Source organism: Glandiceps talaboti, chromosome 4 (genome assembly GCF_964340395.1).
Source record: "Glandiceps talaboti chromosome 4, keGlaTala1.1, whole genome shotgun sequence".
NCBI lineage: Eukaryota > Metazoa > Hemichordata > Enteropneusta > Spengelidae > Glandiceps > Glandiceps talaboti.
The window spans coordinates 2,645,517-2,665,299 of record NC_135552.1 but is presented as its reverse complement, the minus strand read 5'-3'; the positions used below and the strand labels follow the sequence as shown (position 1 = coordinate 2,665,299).

The 19,783-nt window shown below is 33.8% G+C and overlaps 1 protein-coding gene across 1 annotated transcript in view; it reads right to left on the bottom strand.

Annotated features, from left to right (window-relative positions):
• Nucleotides 1-229: 229 nt before the first annotated feature.
• Nucleotides 230-19,783, bottom strand: part of LOC144433536 (polypeptide N-acetylgalactosaminyltransferase 11-like) — a 40,462-nt gene continuing 20,908 nt past the window's right edge. Inside the window, exons 5-11 of the mRNA XM_078121845.1 lie at nt 19,536-19,750; nt 18,857-18,974; nt 11,390-11,542; nt 10,472-10,690; nt 8,944-9,048; nt 7,436-7,579; nt 230-5,578 (exon numbers count right to left, since the gene is read on the bottom strand). Coding sequence (XP_077977971.1) covers nt 5,453-5,578; nt 7,436-7,579; nt 8,944-9,048; nt 10,472-10,690; nt 11,390-11,542; nt 18,857-18,974; nt 19,536-19,750 — 1,080 coding nt within the window. The 3' untranslated portion in view covers nt 230-5,452. The remainder of the gene's footprint in view (nt 5,579-7,435; nt 7,580-8,943; nt 9,049-10,471; nt 10,691-11,389; nt 11,543-18,856; nt 18,975-19,535; nt 19,751-19,783) is intronic.

Here is a 19,783-nt window from a genome sequence, read left to right as displayed (position 1 = left end):
ACAGTCTGACCCTAACTCAAATGATGCAAGGAACTGTGCTAATTTGAATCATACTACAATCACCTTGTCAGCTCATGTTGGCTGACACTTATGATAAAATGTGTGATGCCTGACAATAGCAAGGACCTCAACTGGACAATGGATGGGGAACAAGTTTCAATCAAGTGTAATGTATGTGATATGAAATTATGAAATGACTTTAGTTTAAGAAAACGTTTTTATTTCCTGAAGTGACAGTTGCCTTTAACTGAGAGTGGAGCTATGTAATATGCTTGACAAGATAAAGCCTCTTCTGAAAATTAGTTTTATTTTGACTAAAATAGTGTACAAGTCGATGTTTTGTTCTAGTAACAAACTCTCAAATGCTATCATACACTAAATGATAGTCAATGAATAGCAATACAAGTATTCACAAATATATATAATATAATATATATAAATATACATAACAGTACACATATATCAAGTAAGTACTGAAAAATACAACTCATGCAAAAAAAAAGCAATATACAATACAATATAAAACAAATATATTAAAGATATGAAGAGAAATAAAGTTGTGATGCCTATAGTGAAATGGTTCTAACTCTGTGGCTGACTGTAAGATACTATGCTAGTACATTGCGTTATATAGCCCTCGTTGCCTCCTCTTTACATGAAAGAGGTGGCCAAAGAGGGCGTCCCAACATGCTCTATCATTTTACAGACTAAATTGGGTGTATGATAGAGTGATGTGTTGTTGTACACACTCATTACAAACTTAGTGCTAGGAATGTCAACAATGACTAATTTTTCAGTTTGAATGCACGTCTCTTTGTTTCATATTTTATAAAGTACACATTTATAAATAGTGAAACACAAACTCCAGATAAAAGCAATAAACACCAACAACACAATGAGAAAACAATAAAGAAACAAAAAAGTTACATTTCAAAATCCACAATCAGTGATCTTATATTAAATACATGTAGTTACTCCTGGTATGAATAAGATTCAATGACAATGTTTGCAGAAGATAGAGTACTGGGGTAGTAGAAACCTAAGTATGTCGTTTAAGATCTAGCTAATACAAGATATCAAATAATGTAAAAAGACGTGGTGTCAGGCAATCCTCTTGTGACAACACCACATTTCAGTATGGTTTTCCTATATCTGATGGCACTTATCAGTTACTGGCTTATCATACAGACAAAGCAGTTATACTATTAAAACAAGATCTGGACATCAACAAAACGGAAAAGGAAAAAAAAATAGTGTAAACTAGTAGCAATGAACTACATGTCACTCTGAACAGTGTAAACTTGTAGCAATGAACTACATGTCACTCTGAACAGTGTAAACTTGTAGCAATGAACTACATGTCACTCTGAACAGTGTAAACTTGTAGCAATGAACTACATGTCACTCTGAACAGTGTAAACTTGTAGCAATGAACTACATGTCACTCTGAACAGTGTAAACTTGTAGCAGTGAACTACATGTCACTCTGAACAGTGTAAACTTGTAGCAGTGAACTACATGTCACTCTGAACAGTGTAAACTTGTAGCAGTGAACTACATGTCACTCTGAACAGTGTAAACTTGTAGCAATGAACTACATGTCACTCTGAACAGTGTAAACTTGTAGCAATGAACTACATGTCACTCTGAATACTATGTTATGACAAATACATTGTATCTCTGATATTAACAGTATCATTAGGAATATGTCTAAATTTCTAATATCATTGATTAATAATCAAGTACATGTATTTGTAAAAGATCAATTTGTATGTCACATACATTTTTCTGGTAAACGTTACCTTTGCACACAATAATGTATATGCAGTCTTGACAGACTTTAGTCACGATATGATCTAAACACTTAATAATGTAATGCTAACCACCATTGATATTTCAACTCAAATTTACATGGTCAAAGTTTGTAGGCCCTAATCATTATTACAACATAAACTGTCACTGTTTAATATTCTATAACTTGTACAGAACTTATCAAATATTAACTCAGCATTCAATTGTACTATTGATAAAAAACAAGCAGCTATTCCCAAAGCAGCATAGTGTGATGTGAATCACATAACAAAGCTATTAAATCTTGGCAGTTGAACTTGACAATTATTCATCAATAAACCCGGGCAACAAAACATTATTTCTAAATATCGCATAAAACACGGTGTTCACCACTAAAATGTTATTAATTGCACAGACAAGAAGCCTTTCAAATGGGTCAATTTGATTGGTTGGGAAAGACAAGGAAATACAACTTTTGTAGACTGTCACATGTATGCTGTCCAATCACTGGGAGTAGAGCATTAACTCAAACTCTGATTGGTTAACCAATGACAACAATTACATCTCTTAGGTGTATTGTGAGTAATTATAATATTTTTATGTGCTTTCCAATCAATGGACAAAACGTGAGATCTTCATGTCAATCCCATAATAGTAAGTAGACTACTACCAATTGAGGTATAAACAGTTTCACCATGGAAGTAGTTCCATGGTTTCACTATCACAGTTCAATCATAGACAGTGGAGGGAAGACCACTGTCTATGGTTCAATATATTTTCAAGTATTTTACAAAGTGGCACAAACTAAGTTTATACATTTACTGTTGAGATTTACACTGTATATTTAAAAGTCACTCTTTGTATTCCACTTAATGAAGTGTACTTAACCATCACTTGCAAATGACTGAATTAAAACCTGCAATTCAGATAAAATCCATAAACAATTCAATGACGTAATGTTTTTATACAAGGAATCTCTACTAGGCAATCAACTAATGTAACAAAATTAGAATCCATACTAGGCAATCAAGTAATGTAACAAAACTATAAGGCAATTGTGATGTAATGTAATAGAAGACATGTATTGACATTAATATTATACTAGAACAATTGAATTGAAGTTTTTTGTAAGTACTTTCACTTTAGTAACAGGTTTATATACTCAATGTGTGCCACTTGAACATACAAAGTGTTATGTCAGATTCACTGAAATTCATAAACTATTGTAACAACATTCTTTTCAATACACAGTATGCTAAACATAGCAACTATGTGTATGCATAGATAACTCAAACAGTATACCAATGTTAACACAGTTTTTCCATCTTATAATCAGAACTTGTCTAAAACCAGACTGGTATTGTACATTGAACCAATGCTTGTCTAAAACCAGACTGATATTGTACATTGAACCAGTGCTTGTCTGTACTGTATATAATGAGTTTATTAAACGTTGATATGTTCTAGATATACAAATCTAAATATGAGATTGGTGACCATAAATTTTGTTTTTGTTCTATCTTCTAATTAAAAAGCATTTGACCATTATCTTCCATCAAACTTACTTCTATTGTTCTGTTCAGCTTGGGTTTTTTTTTTATGTATAGTCTTACAGACAGTGCACTTTACAAACTGTTTGACAAACACATGTATACATTGGGTTACCAATATTTGTTATTTACAATATTATTGCTTTCAAGAAGCTGAAATTCATTGAAAATTGCATTGATAGTGTTTTAAAGGCATCAACATGAAATCTGTGTATTTGTTGATTGCGCTAATTACTGTGCTAATTATTGTGACATTACATGTTACAAGATTTTCACTGATGCACATTAATATTAATATTTCAATTGTAGTATCAGACATTGAGTTGTATTATGTGAATGTACTACACAGCACTGTATTATTAATAACCTAATAGTCATTACAAACACCATATTCTGTTTACCAGAAAGACAAAAAATTATTCAATATGGCCACTAGAAGTGCTATTCAAAATTGAGGGCTATCATAGTTGAACACTATAGCCTTCCCTGAAAAAAAATTGGTAGTGTTTCACAACACAAGTTGGTGATATTGTCAACCAGTGTATATCTGACTGTTAATGGTTATATAGGTATTACAAACTACAAATTAACTTGACCTTTGACAATAACCTTAATAACGACTGTTTTTAACACACAGGCTATTTGCCTTTTTAATTTCTAGTTTCTGACGAGCAACTGGAACACATGTTTAAATTTGATGCTCTTCTAATTTAAAATGAGGAAAACTGACTGTGTGAATTCAAGATATGATTAATTAACAGTTAATCTGATTCATATCTAGCACGATATCATGTTGTCAGGACTTGCCAGTTATTTAGACATTACCCTTCTAAATCAAATTGTTGTTATAACTGACACAAATTCTATTCATATATAAAAATGTAAACAGCTCACTTCTATTAATTTATCAACATTCTTTTAAAAGATGCTGTTTACACTGTTGACAATTTCTGCCTGTCTATGAGATTGAAATGTTCATTCAAGACAAGGAGAGAGTGATATACTGGTAGAGTCAACTAAACCAAGGCCTAAAATATTTAGAAAATACAAGCCAGAACAACAAATAAATCATATCAGTTCCATTATCAGATTTTAATCAGATTGAGTGAAGGTTAGAATTGTGGGACCTCTCTCTCCACCTCCCAATATTTCACTCTTTGATTCATCCAAGAAGTCAAATTAAAAAACCTCACATTGGTAGTTGCTATAGCTACTGTAGTGATGTTCAAATCAAATAATTTGCTATATTGCTGTCATACTAATTGTTACAAAAGGATCACCAATTTTAATGTTAACTTTCTGTCATTAAGGGAGTTAGAACAGAAAGTATGGGATTTATTAATGTTAACTTTCTGTCATTAAGGGAGTTAGAACAGAAAGTATGGGATTTATTAATGTTAACTTTCTGTCATTAAGGGAGTTAGAACAGAAAGTATTGGATTTATTAATGTTAACTTTCTGTCATTAAGGGAGTTAGAACAGAAAGTATGGGATTTATTAATGTTAACTAATAATATTCATGTTTGAAGTGGTCATGTTTTGCAATGTATTCAACTACAAACACAGACTTGGTCTATGTTGATTCACGTTCATTTTTCAAGTAGGACACGATCATAAAAATGTTTTAGAAATTAAAAAGTCCTAAATAAATACCCCAATCCTCATCCATATGATCACTTTAAAAGGTAGCTTTAACTTCCACATTTGCTAATGAAATGCAACTTTCAAAATCCAAGTTACACAAAGCCTTCTGATCTTATTGAATACTGTCTTTGGTACACATCTTAAAAATAACAGTAAATATTTCTATCAGCCCTTAAAGTCAATATAAGTTGTCAATAAAGCTACAAGGTCAATACAGATAAAGATATCTTATTTGCTACTGGCTTGTTAAGTGCCAGAAGTCCTAGACAGCGCCCTCTTGTGGCAGCATGCAAATAAACCACAAATTCATGACAAAAGTCATGATAAGGAAGAACCACAAATTCATGACAAAAGTCTTGATGAGGAAGAATGTGAATAAATTACAATATTAATGAATATAACACTTAAAGCATCATTGGAGGGGGTCAACCAACCACATTAAAAACCACTGTCTCCAGTCTCTATATTTAGACGATCATTTTCCAATGTTGATCAGCTGCTGCATCACTACAAATTCTGAGATGAAGGTATTTTTCTTCATATGAAAACATTAAGCACTGCCCTGTAGCTGGGTGATATATTCTGTTCTCTCCCTGCAATAATAAAAAGTATTGTATCAGGGTTGAAAATGTCTCTTTGTTTTGTTAGTTACTCAATAACAAGTTTGAAAGTCAGATGCATATTTTGACAGAACACAGACTGATTCATTCATTATTTTTACATGTGAAACTTTTACCTTCAGAGGCGATCAATCACTCACCTTCTGAAATGATATGGAATCAACTACCAGTTGATATCTGTACAACACTGAATATTAGAATCAACTCTACCAGTTGATATCTGTACAACACTGAATATTAGAATCAACTCTACCAGTTGATATCTGTACAACACTGAATATTAGAATCAACTACCAGTTGATATCTGTACAACACTGAATATTAGAATCAACTACCAGTTGATATCTGTACAACACTGAATATTAGAATCAACTACCAGTTGATATCTGTACAACACTGAATATTAGAATCAACTACCAGTTGATATCTGTACAACACTGAATATCAGAATCAACTACCAGTTGATATCTGTACAACACTGAATATTAGAATCAACTCTACCAGTTGATATCTGTACAACACTGAATATTAGAATCAACTACCAGTTGATATCTGTACAACACTGAATATTAGAATCAACTACCAGTTGATATCTGTACAACACTGAATATTAGAATCAACTACCAGTTGATATCTGTACAACACTGAATATTAGTATCAACTCTACCAGTTGATATCTGTACAACACTGAATATTAGAATCAACTCTACCAGTTGATATCTGTACAACACTGAATATTAGTATCAACTCTACCAGTTGATATCTGTACAACACTGAATATTAGTATCAACTCTACCAGTTGATATCTGTACAACACTGAATATTAGAATCAACTCTACCAGTTGATATCTGTACAACACTGAATATTAGAATCAACTCTACCAGTTGATATCTGTACAATACTGAATATTAGAATCAACTCTACCAGTTGATATCTGTACAACACTGAATATTAGAATCAACTCTACCAGTTGATATCTGTACAACACTGAATATTAGAATCAACTACCAGTTGATATCTGTACAACACTGAATATTAGAATCAACTATCAGTTGATATCTGTACAACACTGAATATTAGAATCTTACAATCAAGACAAGACTTAGGCCAAAAAAAAGAGAATTGTTTCTGGTCAGGACAGGTTGTCTAAAATGGTATGACGATGCAATTTTTAAAATTCTCAACAAACCTGTCACACTCAATCTACTATTTATGACAGTTTCTGTTCTTTTTATTTTGTACTTCAGAGCAAGTGTATATGTGAGGCAGCTGTCATTTGCTTGTTCATGATTGGCTCTGCAGTAGTCTTCACTGAAATAGGGAGGTTTAGTTGTGTGTTTTTCATCTGGATTTGCAGACTGCATGGGCTGGACAAACACACAAAAAAATGACCGATGCAAGGGTATCTAAGTGTTTAATTTTTTTTTTTTAGGCCTTAACTATTCCAGAGAACTTGCCTATCACTTGCTTATTTACAGCATTTCATATATCATATCACATTATATTCCATATATCATATCACATCATACATTCAATATATCATATTATCACATCTCATCATATCATATATCACATTATATATTCCATATATCATATTATATATATCATTATCACATCATAAATCATATCACATATTATCATATCATATCATATCATATTTCATATCATACCATATGATTTGTCACCTAAAATCCTTAAAATCAATTTAGATTCTAGACCTATTCATTTACAGGGGGGGGGGGGTTGACCTATCAATAAGCTTGTGCCACATTGTGCGATCGTCTGTTATGGTTTTATGCTTTGAGGGAGAAAAGTACTCTTTTCCTTACCATTTCATTCATTCTCCAGTCTTGTGACCCTCCTGATCCATGACATTTCATTAACCTAGGGTATGCATTACTATCAGCTTCTGGCATATCAAGACATAGCATATCTTTCAAGAGAAATTCATTGTCTTCAGTCTCAGACCAAAGCTGCAAATAGTTATGGACAAACAGGTCATAAGTGGCAATCATTTATTAAAAAAGAACTTCTGAATACTAAAATAATACATGAAAATAAGAATCACTCATTATTGTTTTTAGTAGTCTTTTCTTGGAAACCTGTTATTTCAATTTTATTTTAAGTGATTTAAAGAGGCCATACTGATGAAGAATATATTGTTATTTTATCATGGCTTCCTACTTGAAAAATCAATGTGAAAAAAACATTGTCAAAGTCTGTGTTTTGTAACTCAATACATTGCAAAGAGCTACTCACAAAAATTGTAAATAATTTGTATAATAACAAAGGTTTTACACTAAACAAGGACTTGGAATATGTTGTTTCACATCGATTTTCACAAAGGAAGCCATGATAAATAAGTTTTATGAATTAAAAAGTCTCCATAGAAGACAGAGAACCCCCCCCCCCTCCCCCCCAATGTAGTTTACTTGACAGTGTTTAAAAAGGTTAAACTGACAAGGACAGATTAGTTATCATATTAAATACAATTACACAATGGATTCAAGTAACAAAAGACATTACAATAAAAACCACACAAATACTGAATGTGATGTTTCTAGGTGAAAGTATTTAAACACACCATAGAATTACTAAAACAATCCTCCTCATCCATGGCCAAGAATTTGAATCTAATTTCCGTTTGAAAACAGACATAGATGAAATTAATATACATGCAGTATCTAACATTGGGGTATTTGTTGCATAAATTATTATAAATCTCTTGAAAACAACACCACCATGAAAAGTAAAGTGTATTTATTGAATGGCTTTCTTGATTTCATGAAATCAATTTTACATGTACAACAGTTTGTATCAATTACTTTCCCTTTATTTGTTAATGAGAATTTTTTGTTTTTTAAATTTCATTATTCTCTTTTTTTCATAAAAGAATGGCAGGTCATTTTATCCACAACTACACAAAGACACAAACCTGCCTAAATTCCTCCTTTCCTTTCATTTTCATAAAGAAGATAGTAGTAAAAATACAGTATTGTAAACCTGATTTTTTTTTCAATGCAGGAAAGAAAGTACATGTATACCATGTATTCATCAACACTACACTAGAGTTAATAATGTGCACAACATGATCTTTGGAAATCAGCTGCAGACCAAAATGTTGCTGTATTTTGTAGTAGGGTAAATATCTACCTTTAGTACATGTATGTGATTACATACTGTGACTTACCAGGGCTTTGTCTTCATCAAGGCAGTCAATAAGAATGTGCACAACATGATCTTTGGAAATCAGCTGCAGACCAAAATGTTGCTGTATTTTGTAGTAGGGTAAATATCTACCTTTAGTACATGTATGTGATAACACACTGTGACTTACCAGAGCTTTGTCTTCATCAAGGCAGTCAATAAGAATGGCCAGACTACCTTTCACTGTATAGTCCTGCTGTGATGACAAGCATAGGCCTGATTGTATATGTTGTATCTAGGTGAAAGAATTCAGACACATAGAATTACTAGACAGACAAAGCTATCAAATACACTGGAATAAAAGCTACAGAAATAAATTGTATCTAGGTGACAGTATTGACTGTAGAGTTACCAGACAGATTAGTTATCATATTAAATACAATTACACAATGGATTCAAGTAACAAAAGACATTAGAATAAAAACCACAGAAATACTGAATGTGATGTTTCTAGGTGAAAGTATTTAAACACACCATAGAATTACTAGACAGACAAGTTATAAAATACAATATAATTGATTTCAAGTGAAAAATGCAGGATATAAGTCAGACAAATGTTGAAAAGACCCATTATGTGTTTATAATGATTAGTATTTGCTGTAACATGGTCTAGTAGACATTCTAGTGTACCGGGTACATGCCAGGATAAATTTTGTTGATGGCATCAATTACATCATCTATTCACAAAATCATTTAATGTATGACTTTAATCTCCAAATATGGGCATAGATCTTGGACCAATCCACTCTTTTTGCAATGTTTTAGAGAAAGCTGTGTGTATGAACCAAGATGGTTGAAAAGCAGAGCACCATGGAAGCACTCATACCAGATATACCCAGAAGGTCAAAGTCAAGCTCTCCAAAGATAGCTTGCATCTGACAATCTGGGGTAGACACTTGAATAGCAGACATTGATGTGCAGATGTCCCACATGATATGTCACCTGTGTCAGGTTTGAAAGAAATTGGATATTGCATGACTAAGAAATGACATATTACAGACGGACTGACAGACGGATAGATGGACAGAGACCATTGTAATAATACCCCCCTTCTGGGGGCTAAAAACAATCATAGTTCCAAGTTGCATCATTTCATATTAAATACTGCATACATGTATCTACCATGTATGATCCTAGTATTACAGTATTGTTCTTGTACTGGCAAGGAAATCTTTCTACAGAATTACCCCAGACTGCATAACTGACAGTGAAACTAAGTGATTTTTGACAATTCTGTCAAGGTTATTCACTCAGTGATTTTCACCCTAAGAATGTGATGGTAGTGTATACACTACACGTACCTAACCATTTATGAGAGTGTAGACTGGCCCTGCAGCCAATGAAGTCTTTCCACTATCAAAACATATTGCAATTATTACATTTTAACACAATATGTTAATTCCTATATTCCTGCCAATGTTTCAAGAACTTTAACATGAACTACAATGTTTGAATCAGTAAAATGTGCATGGGACTGAAAATTACATATTTCCCCTTTCAGTTTGTGTGACCCTTGAGTGTAAATGTATAAGGGGGGCAAATACTGGGTATATGGGTTTGCAATGTCATACTTTATACATACATGTACATGACATTCTTAGGGTTATGATACAGTTTTTGAAATACACACAAACATTAGAAACATGATAAAGCCATACCCTTCCTCTCCTCTTTACACTGGCTTTCTTTGGTTTTCTTCCCTGGGCTACTTCTATGGCTGATGGCCCTTTTTGATTTGGCAATTTCAATTCTGGATAAACATTATCCAAGTACCATTTAAAAGATTTGCATTGCAATTGTTGGCGTAGTTCGACTCGATTACTAATATCCCCAAAGCCCCTATTCTTGGCATCAGGTCGTATTTGAAAATAGTACTCCTATAAATACAAGATAAATTACACAATTTCATGAATACAAATATCAACAAATCAAAATCCTTTGATGTACATGTAAAATCTATGCTGTTAATCAGCTAATGATAATTTTCTAATGGGTTTTAATAATTCACAGTCATAAATTGTGCGATATTCTCTCTGAACAAGGTAACAGGGGTACTGAGCCCTCTTGTAATTTCTGTGTTCTCTCTGAACAAGGTAACAGGGGTACTGAGCCCTTTTGTAATTTTCTAATGGGTTTTAATAATTCACAGTCATAAATTGTGCGATATTCTCTCTGAACAAGGTAACAGGGGTACTGAGCCCTCTTGTAATTTCTGTGTTCTCTCTGAACAAGGTAACAGGGGTACTGAGCCCTTTTGTAATTTCTATATTTTATCTGAACAAGGTAAGGGTAACATGGCGCCCTCTTGTATAAGCACTCTACATGTATGTTTACCAAAATGGGTACTCCAGTTTCCTCCTGCTTTTAATAACATACTGTAACAGCACAAGGGCACTGCACAAAATAGACCATATCTGAATTTCTGAATTTTGATGTGAATGAAATCAGAATATTGTTATCATGTTATTACTATTATGTACTGAACCTTCAAGTTTTCAATACAATGTACACATACAAAAACAATTTGGACATTTTAAAACTACTTTCTAATGTGACTATAATAATGATACACTTACCTTGTAGTCATCCATCCATACATGGGCAACTCGAAGAGAATTTTTTGACATTGTGTCTTCACCCGTAGGATTGCCGTATGGCCGGCGTTTTCTAAAAACATGTCCCACCCTGGAACACGGAATTATTTCTAATTTACCTCCACACTGCCATATCTGTTTTCAATGAGAAAAAACAAACTGTGTATGAAGGTTACATGTAGGTATCACTGTTAAAGTAATGAAATGTAAATGAGATCTTTTGTGGTTACATTTTAGAAGTTGTCAACATTTATCTTCTGGGATAGCATTATGTTGAATGTTTGCAATTGACTTTGGTGTTTACATATGATAGTATGCCCCTCTAAAATAATCAGATTTAAACCAAATGCCTCTCATAAGGGCAAAACTATAGATTTTTGGTCCTAAACACATTGTTGGAATGCAAAATTCTGAGCTATAGCTAGCCTATTATACATGATGTGTCCCTTATTGATTAAATGAAACTACATGAATTTTGGAGCCTGCATAGTTAACATAGGGCCAATTATGTTGAAATATTTTCAACAATAACTGCAGAATAATACCGCCAGAAACATCCTCACCAAGTTTTAACCCATTTACCATGCAGTTTCAAGATATAAGTTTTTAACCAAAATTGAGATTGTTTTACCTAATTTGCATATCACTGATGGGATCATGACATTATGAATACTGCTTCATCTACACATCCCCAGATGCACCCCATTCAATGTCAACCCAATCTGCGCAGTTATAAGTTTGGAACTATATAATTTTTACAAAAAAGACACATTTTAGACCTAATTTGCATATCACTGATGGGCTTCACAAAAACACGGAGTGTCGCAGTCACAAGTCAACAATTGGTTATCTCTATCATGGTCGATGCGGGTGCACAGTACAAGGATATTCGAGTATGGTTATATAGTTGGTATCGTTACATACAAAATAATTCGTTTAGCTTTAATTTTAGTAAAGCGAAGCTCCGAGGGAGTCTATACTTAGCCATGCCATTGAATATAGAAGTACACTTGGTGAATACAATGTTGTTGTTTTTTATAGAATTCACTTTGTGTTTCATACAACAATAATATGGTGCTTACATTCATTTCAAATAATAGGAATATTTGTGTTTTATTTCAAGATTAACAATAAAAAAAGAAAAAGAAAATTTTAAATATTGTTTAAATTTTTTTTGCTATTTCCCCGTTTTAACTTTTTAAAAATAATTTGATGAAAGATAAATCTAATCATGCCAATCAACTAAATGAAAAAAAATTGGGGGTCGCCATAAAAACAGTTTTACATCAAAGTTGCATGGTTACAATGCATTCCAATGTATTTCAATGGGTATTTATGGTATCTTGTTGTCACATTGGTTGCCATGGAAACAGTAAATAGTGGTAATCGTTGATGTAACAAATGCTCCCTCCTCATATGAGATTTGGTTGGAAAACTATAAATGTGTGTAACTATAGTTACTATAAAAAGAAAACATGAAACATACACCCTGCAAGAACCAAGATGACTTCCCCTATTACAATTACTGGAGGTATGGATCAAACAACCATAACATAACAAAGCATTATGTATGTATGTATGTATGTAATTATATATATCTGTGTGTGTGTGTGTGTGTGTGTGTGTGTGTGTGTGTGTGTGTGTGTGTATGTATGTATGTATGTATGTATGTATGTATGTGCATCACCACCAATCTGCCTTGCAACCTGAGAGAATGCAGTAAAACCTGAATAGGCAAAGGCTACAGCAGTCAAAGTACACAAACCAAGACTTGATTTGATCCAATCATTCAAAGACCATTTTTATTCCTTTTTTTCAGATTTCAGTTTTGCTTCAAGTTAATTTCATTGTTTCCTTATTTCAACAAACTACTTATATTTTATTTTATTTTTGGATGTGACATTATAATATTTTTGTAATATTATTCAGGCAAGCAGTTTGTATAGAAATGAATAGAACTTACAATCAAGACCATCTCAATCAATACCATGGTAGTTTATCTCCACTTTTCTGTCATGATTGATGTGTTTGTAGTGTATACATAAATGAGAACTATTCCTGTCTCAGCTAGTAATGTAATGAAAAGATGTAAGACTTTGCTAACTATTAAACATGGAGTATGCTCTTTGCAACTGAATTCTGATGGAGAAGCAGTTGATCATTTACAAAACCATAATGTGTCTGTGTTGATATACAGACAATGAACACACAAGCAATCAATCAAAATACAAATTAGCAACCATCAGCAAATTATAATAAATAGAAAGTAATATTTATTAACATTAAAAACAACTAGAAAACATGACAGCTTTTTATGAAAGTGAGGATAACTTTGTCTTCTAATTTCATCAAATAGATGAGTTATTGCTAAAACTCAGATACGTTCAAATCTCAGCCATATTTATATCTAAACTTACATAAATATCCAAACAATGGCATGACTATTTTTTTAACCATGAACTAACTAACACAAATTTCAGTACTGTTATATTCTGAATTCAACATCACAGCATAGAAAGCATGTATCATGTTACATAATCTAAGCAACATTAGGACACATATATTGACAACATCCATAAAAGACACATTGCCTTCACTTAGGTGTATGAATTATGTAATACAGTAAGAAAACAAGTCATTGAGAATGACATATCCCCACTATGATTAGGTTTTAAGGAACTGGCAGTTTATGCTGTCAGACCTGTTCAAGCATGTCTGAGTTATGGCTTTGGACATGAAAACTGCGCCAACAAAATGGCTGCTAGGCTGCTATATTGGATCGTATCATGAAACAAATTGACGTGTATATGTATGCCATTATATGTTGCCATTGTATGTTGCCCCTGTACCAAGTTTGAAAAAAATCGGTTCAGGCATCTCCAAGAAACGGCTCTGGACAGACGGACGAACGGATGGACGCACACATGCACGCACGCACGGAACACAATCCATAAGTTATTTAGTAACACTAGCTGGCATTTTTTATATGAGAACAGTCTTACAGAAATGAATGGTATCCAGAAGGTGTGATTCTCATTACCACTGTTGATCACTTTCATCAACAAGGATCTATAAATCAATGGCTGTACTTTTTCAGTAACAATAACATTTGTGTACACATTCCTCTGGAGAGAGTGGTGTACTGGTTTCTAAATTGATCTTTACTTTGTGAATTTGAACCAGCAAAGTGTATAAAAAAAAATTTCTTAGACACTCGGAAGAAGATGTAATCTTCATGTTTACTGGGTTAGGTACAGCGTGCGAAATTAACGCCGGTCCTTCAGCCCGAGACCAACAGATTTCCGTTCGGACCGACAGATTTTCAGAATTAGAACAACATATCGGTCCTTGTGACCGATTGAAATTTGGAGTGAATAATAACATTTATTCAAAGATAGATCCAATTTCACCTACATGAATATGATCTTGTGTTACCTATTTTACTCTCGACATCTCGTTCAAGTCAAGCGACACAGAGCTAGCTCACTATATGTTGTTGTCAATGTTGATATCATGTCTGCAAATGACGTAGCATACAGCATTTACTTTATGAAATCCTGTTAGCAAACACATGATTGGCTGAATTTCTCTTATTATTCGTGTCTTGACTAATCTGAACGCCTTAGACATTCAGACTCATTTTACGCATTCGGCGCATGTGTCTATTTTCCGCCATATAGTAATCACTGTTGTAAAGTTTACTGTTCGAAGTGTATGAAACTTTTACAAAAATGTAACGTGTTTGAGACAGTTCCACGTCGTATTTATAAAGTATGTGGCGATATTTAGAAGGCGGCAATGAGCTTCCGAAGAAGAAGATGAAACAGACACTATTTTTTAAAGGCTGGTATTAAAGCCGGTAAATGTTAGCGGGTTTCCCGATCGATTTACCGGAGTTCCCCATGTGTGTGGCCATGACCAAAGAAAGTGACGAAAAACATATAAACTACTCTATGGTGGTTTAACTAATAAAGAAGGCAGGTACACTTTGTAAGATATCTTCAGTGCGATAAAAATGTAAAAAAAAATGCGTAGTCTGATTGCTTTCAATTTGATGCATATGATAATGTATGTCCTGTATGTTGTAATCAACGTATAAACTTAGAAATGTTGCATTTTTGTTGCCTTTGTTGTATCTGGAAAAATACTGCATCATGCCAAACACGGGTACATATAGTGGATGACACATTACAGTACAGTTACCATATCACGTGCCAACATCAAAAAACTCGCACTGTAAGACATGATTAGCCATAGTTCTCTTCGTCATGGTCAGATTTCTTACACAAACAGTCAGAGACGATAACTCAATACACGGGTAGCTAGGGTATGCAGGTATTGCTTCATGGGCCGGGGTGGGCTTAAGTACGTATTTGTAAAGACTGAAGGAAGGCGCAGCCGCCTTGTGTCACTGTGTGGATGGAAATTGAAATAAAGCGAATACACAGTTTTCAAGAGGGATAGTTATGAGATAAAACTTTCTGCTATGATGAATTTGTGGTCTAAGTTCACTAAGGGTGGGAAAGCTACATTAGCTGTTGACACAGACGATGAATCTGACTTTGGATTGTGTGATTCAGAATTTAGTGAATCGTACAGTGAGGAAGGAGAGGACTGTGAGCTCTTAGAGATTGCAGATAATGTAGATTTATTGATTCATTCATTCACCCATATTATCTACAATCTATGGATCTGTATTTCTATGGTGGAATGAATACATTCAGTCTCAGACCACTATAGTCTATAGGAACAGATTATGCGAGAATGAATATTCATAGTCTCTTTACTTCCAAGTTTATTTCCAAGTTGTATTTTTGACTCTGCGAGTGGAAATTTTCAATTGTAAGAACAGATTGGTGAAAAAATAGTGGATAGTAAACAATTCGTTGTACTCTTTTTTACTTTTAATTAGTATATCTAAAGATATGTTGTATCATATTAAAGTTCAAAATCATTTGATCTCAAAGTGGGGGGGGGGGGGGGGGGGGGGAGATGTAGATACAGGTCGTGATCGTGAACTGCATTGAATATGGACCAGCAGTTTTCCTTGAGGACCAGCAACATTTGCTACATGTCGGTCCTTATGACCAGTAGTCATTTTCCCTTAAGTTCACACACTGGTTAGGTAGTGGTAGATTGCTGACATCTCAATATTGGCCTGGCATTAGCTGTTGCAAGCTTTGTGGGCTAATACAATTATCACCACTAGTGGGTTGTCACCAAAAACATCACATCTGACACATCACTTTCAGTCCATTTCTTGCAGTGGAATTTGTCAGCATTTGTACATGTGTAAGCCCTGAATAGAAAATAAAACATAACAGACATTTAATTAATAATTAGTTGGTAACTTTATTATGATATGAAATTAGTTCACAAAGTTAACTTTCTGTCAGTGAAATAAAATACTTATAATAATATTTAAAGTTTATCTCATACATTTACTTGAAGCAGTGACACTGGAGATATGGCTATATTATTCACACATGAACAGAACATCATCCCATCAACACAAACAAAATGGTAAACCTAAATGATGTTTATTTTGTAAATTTGCAAAAAGCTGTTGAATCTTTCAGTTAGTGAGCAGATTTATAAGGTTCATAAACTACAAAATTGCAATTTTAAATGTTGTAACTGAAGAATTACATCTACATGTGGAAAGCAAGGTCTCCTAACAAAACTGTATGATAGACAAAACAAAATTATCAGGCTAGTATTCATAAAGTGAAAAAAAAAGCATTTTTAACCTATAGTTAAAATATAGCAGCCAAAAAAAGAATTTTCATGCTAGTGGGAAATGTTGTCTAAATCTCTCTATGCAATCTCATGATCTTTGCATGCTAAACCCAGAAGAGCCAAGAAAAAAACTAAAAGAAACAAAATTAAAAATAAATTTTATAAACAAAATTAAAAATGAATAAATAACGCCACAATTATTAAAGTTACAATTGCAAAATTTCAAGGAAGAGACCACAGACATTTCATGTCAAAACTATGCACTCTAAACCATGTCTAATAAGATTGTTTGTAGCAGAGGTTTGTAGTACGTATGTGTATGACACATGTGACAGCCGATACGTATTCATTTTTGGCACGTTTTCTCTTCATCAACCCTCCCCATATTCAATGTTGTTTGTTTCCCGAGTGGAATGTACATGTCCGTTGAATGAAAAAAAAATGGCTGTCATTTGATCATGTTCCAATGTGTCGGTAATAATCAATGTGCACGTTTTAAAAATACAATAACTTCTAAACTTTCCACAATTTGAGGTTTCGCTTGATAATAATTGATTAGATGCCATTCTGTCTAAAGTAGATATTGGCTCTTGCAAAGTTGATACGATCGTCACTAGTGTACTACAGTCACTCCACAAGTGTACACACATACATGTAGCATGTGTAATACACCACATAGTGTGCTTAACAATCAATCAGAAAGTTTGAAACTTACCTTCAAGTTTTCTTCATTTTATCTTTCACATTTGTAAAGAGAGATCCGGAGGTTCCATGAAGGAGAGTATTAGACTACATTTGACTGTGCAATATAAAATACTTCCGCTGCTGAATTACAACAAATACGATAGAAAGGTCTCGGGAGAGAGGTGGACTGTGATGGTGAAATTGTACTTTTTTCGTGTCTACTTCTGAATTCGATCGGTAGTTCAATAGAAAAATTGGATGCTTTGGAGAGATATTCGTACGTATTCAACTTTGCAGTCACAACAATCAGGGGGTCAACATGAAAACAATATAACGGGAGACCCAAATAGACATTCGTATTTGGCTGACCACACTCGTATTTATTTCAGGTCACAGAATGCTTTTAATAGCTACAAAAGCCCCTGGATCTGTTTTCGTAGATGTAGTACTGCTACATACAAAATGTAGTTTCACTCTTGTCTAAATACATACCTCAAAGCAACAAAATTAAAATAGGTTGGGGTTATGTTTGACTCGTGAATTCATTCAGACAGGGCAGGGAGTACGAGAACGACCAGATTGCAGATCAATTTTGAGTTTGTGCGGGTCGTCGCTCCATTCATTGTCCATTCTAGAGATATGTCCTTTTATTATCAATGTACCATGAAATAGATGGATTTAGCTCATAATCGAGCTACAAAAGCAACAGAAGATGTGGCTACATGTAATTTTACATTATGGCTAAACTTTGAAATGGAATGGGTACATTTTTAGTTTAGATGCATGATGGACTTGAAAACTAGACATGTTTATACCAGAAGTGATAGATGTTCTTTCACTGGGGATGTGCACATACATGCCCAGAACTCCAAAATAAGCGAGGCTCATTCTACATTTATAAATACAAGTCATCATGCTGTTAATAATTTTCCTTCAATCATGTTATCAGAATCATCTTAAAACTCCTATCGTTATCCTATCCAGGCCCTTTGTTACAAACAAATTCTGACTATACCCGGTACTTACTCGAAATGAAATTTCTAAGTTTTCTCCACCCCATATATCCATTCCTTCATCATAGGCACCTAATTCATGAAAATACTTTCGATCCATTGCAAATAATCCACCTGCCATGGTAGGGGAACTGAAAAAAGGGAAACAAAACAAAAATATAAATTAAAGTTTGATTTCTTCATTATCATGCCAATGTTTATAATAATTATGTTAGTTTTTATACAGTGCTTTCCCACTTTGTGCTCAAAGTGCTTTACAATTATTATCCCTGGCATTGATCTATAGCGATACAATGACCCTTTATACTTCCTCAAATCACTGGGGAGCATACAATTCATTGCAGCCTTTATAAGTGCATAGGATTAAAGCATTGACATTGCAACCTCTATCCTATCAGGTCCCCAATTATACAGCTGGGTTGACTGTGGTACAACTGTGGTTCAAATCTTGCTCAAGGACTTTAGCCATTCAGAACCAAACAGCAGCAATGGAGCTCGAACCTGCAACCTGTAGATTCCAAGCCAGCCACTCTAACTATTCGACCATCATGACTCCACAACCTGCAACCTGCAGATTCCAAACTTATATCCTTTAAGATGCATCAATTTGTCTGGTGGTTTGTACACACTGTATGTTACAGTGTCAGATTTTTACAGTTTACTAAGAGAACAAAGAGATGACAAGTACTGACCTGACTGGTTTGATGTAATCTTCTTTACCTTTAAATTGACTTGATGGTATAGTATCCCACTTGAAGTGCAATCCCCAATTAAAACCACCACGTACTAAAGGTGATGATTGGTAATCAAAGGTATCTGCATTAATGATATCAATTATAGGACACACTACGGTGTGTCTGTCAGCCTCAATTCTCTCTAGTAGTGGTTCCAACCATTGCACATTAACCTACAATAACAAGTAAGAAAAATACAATACATA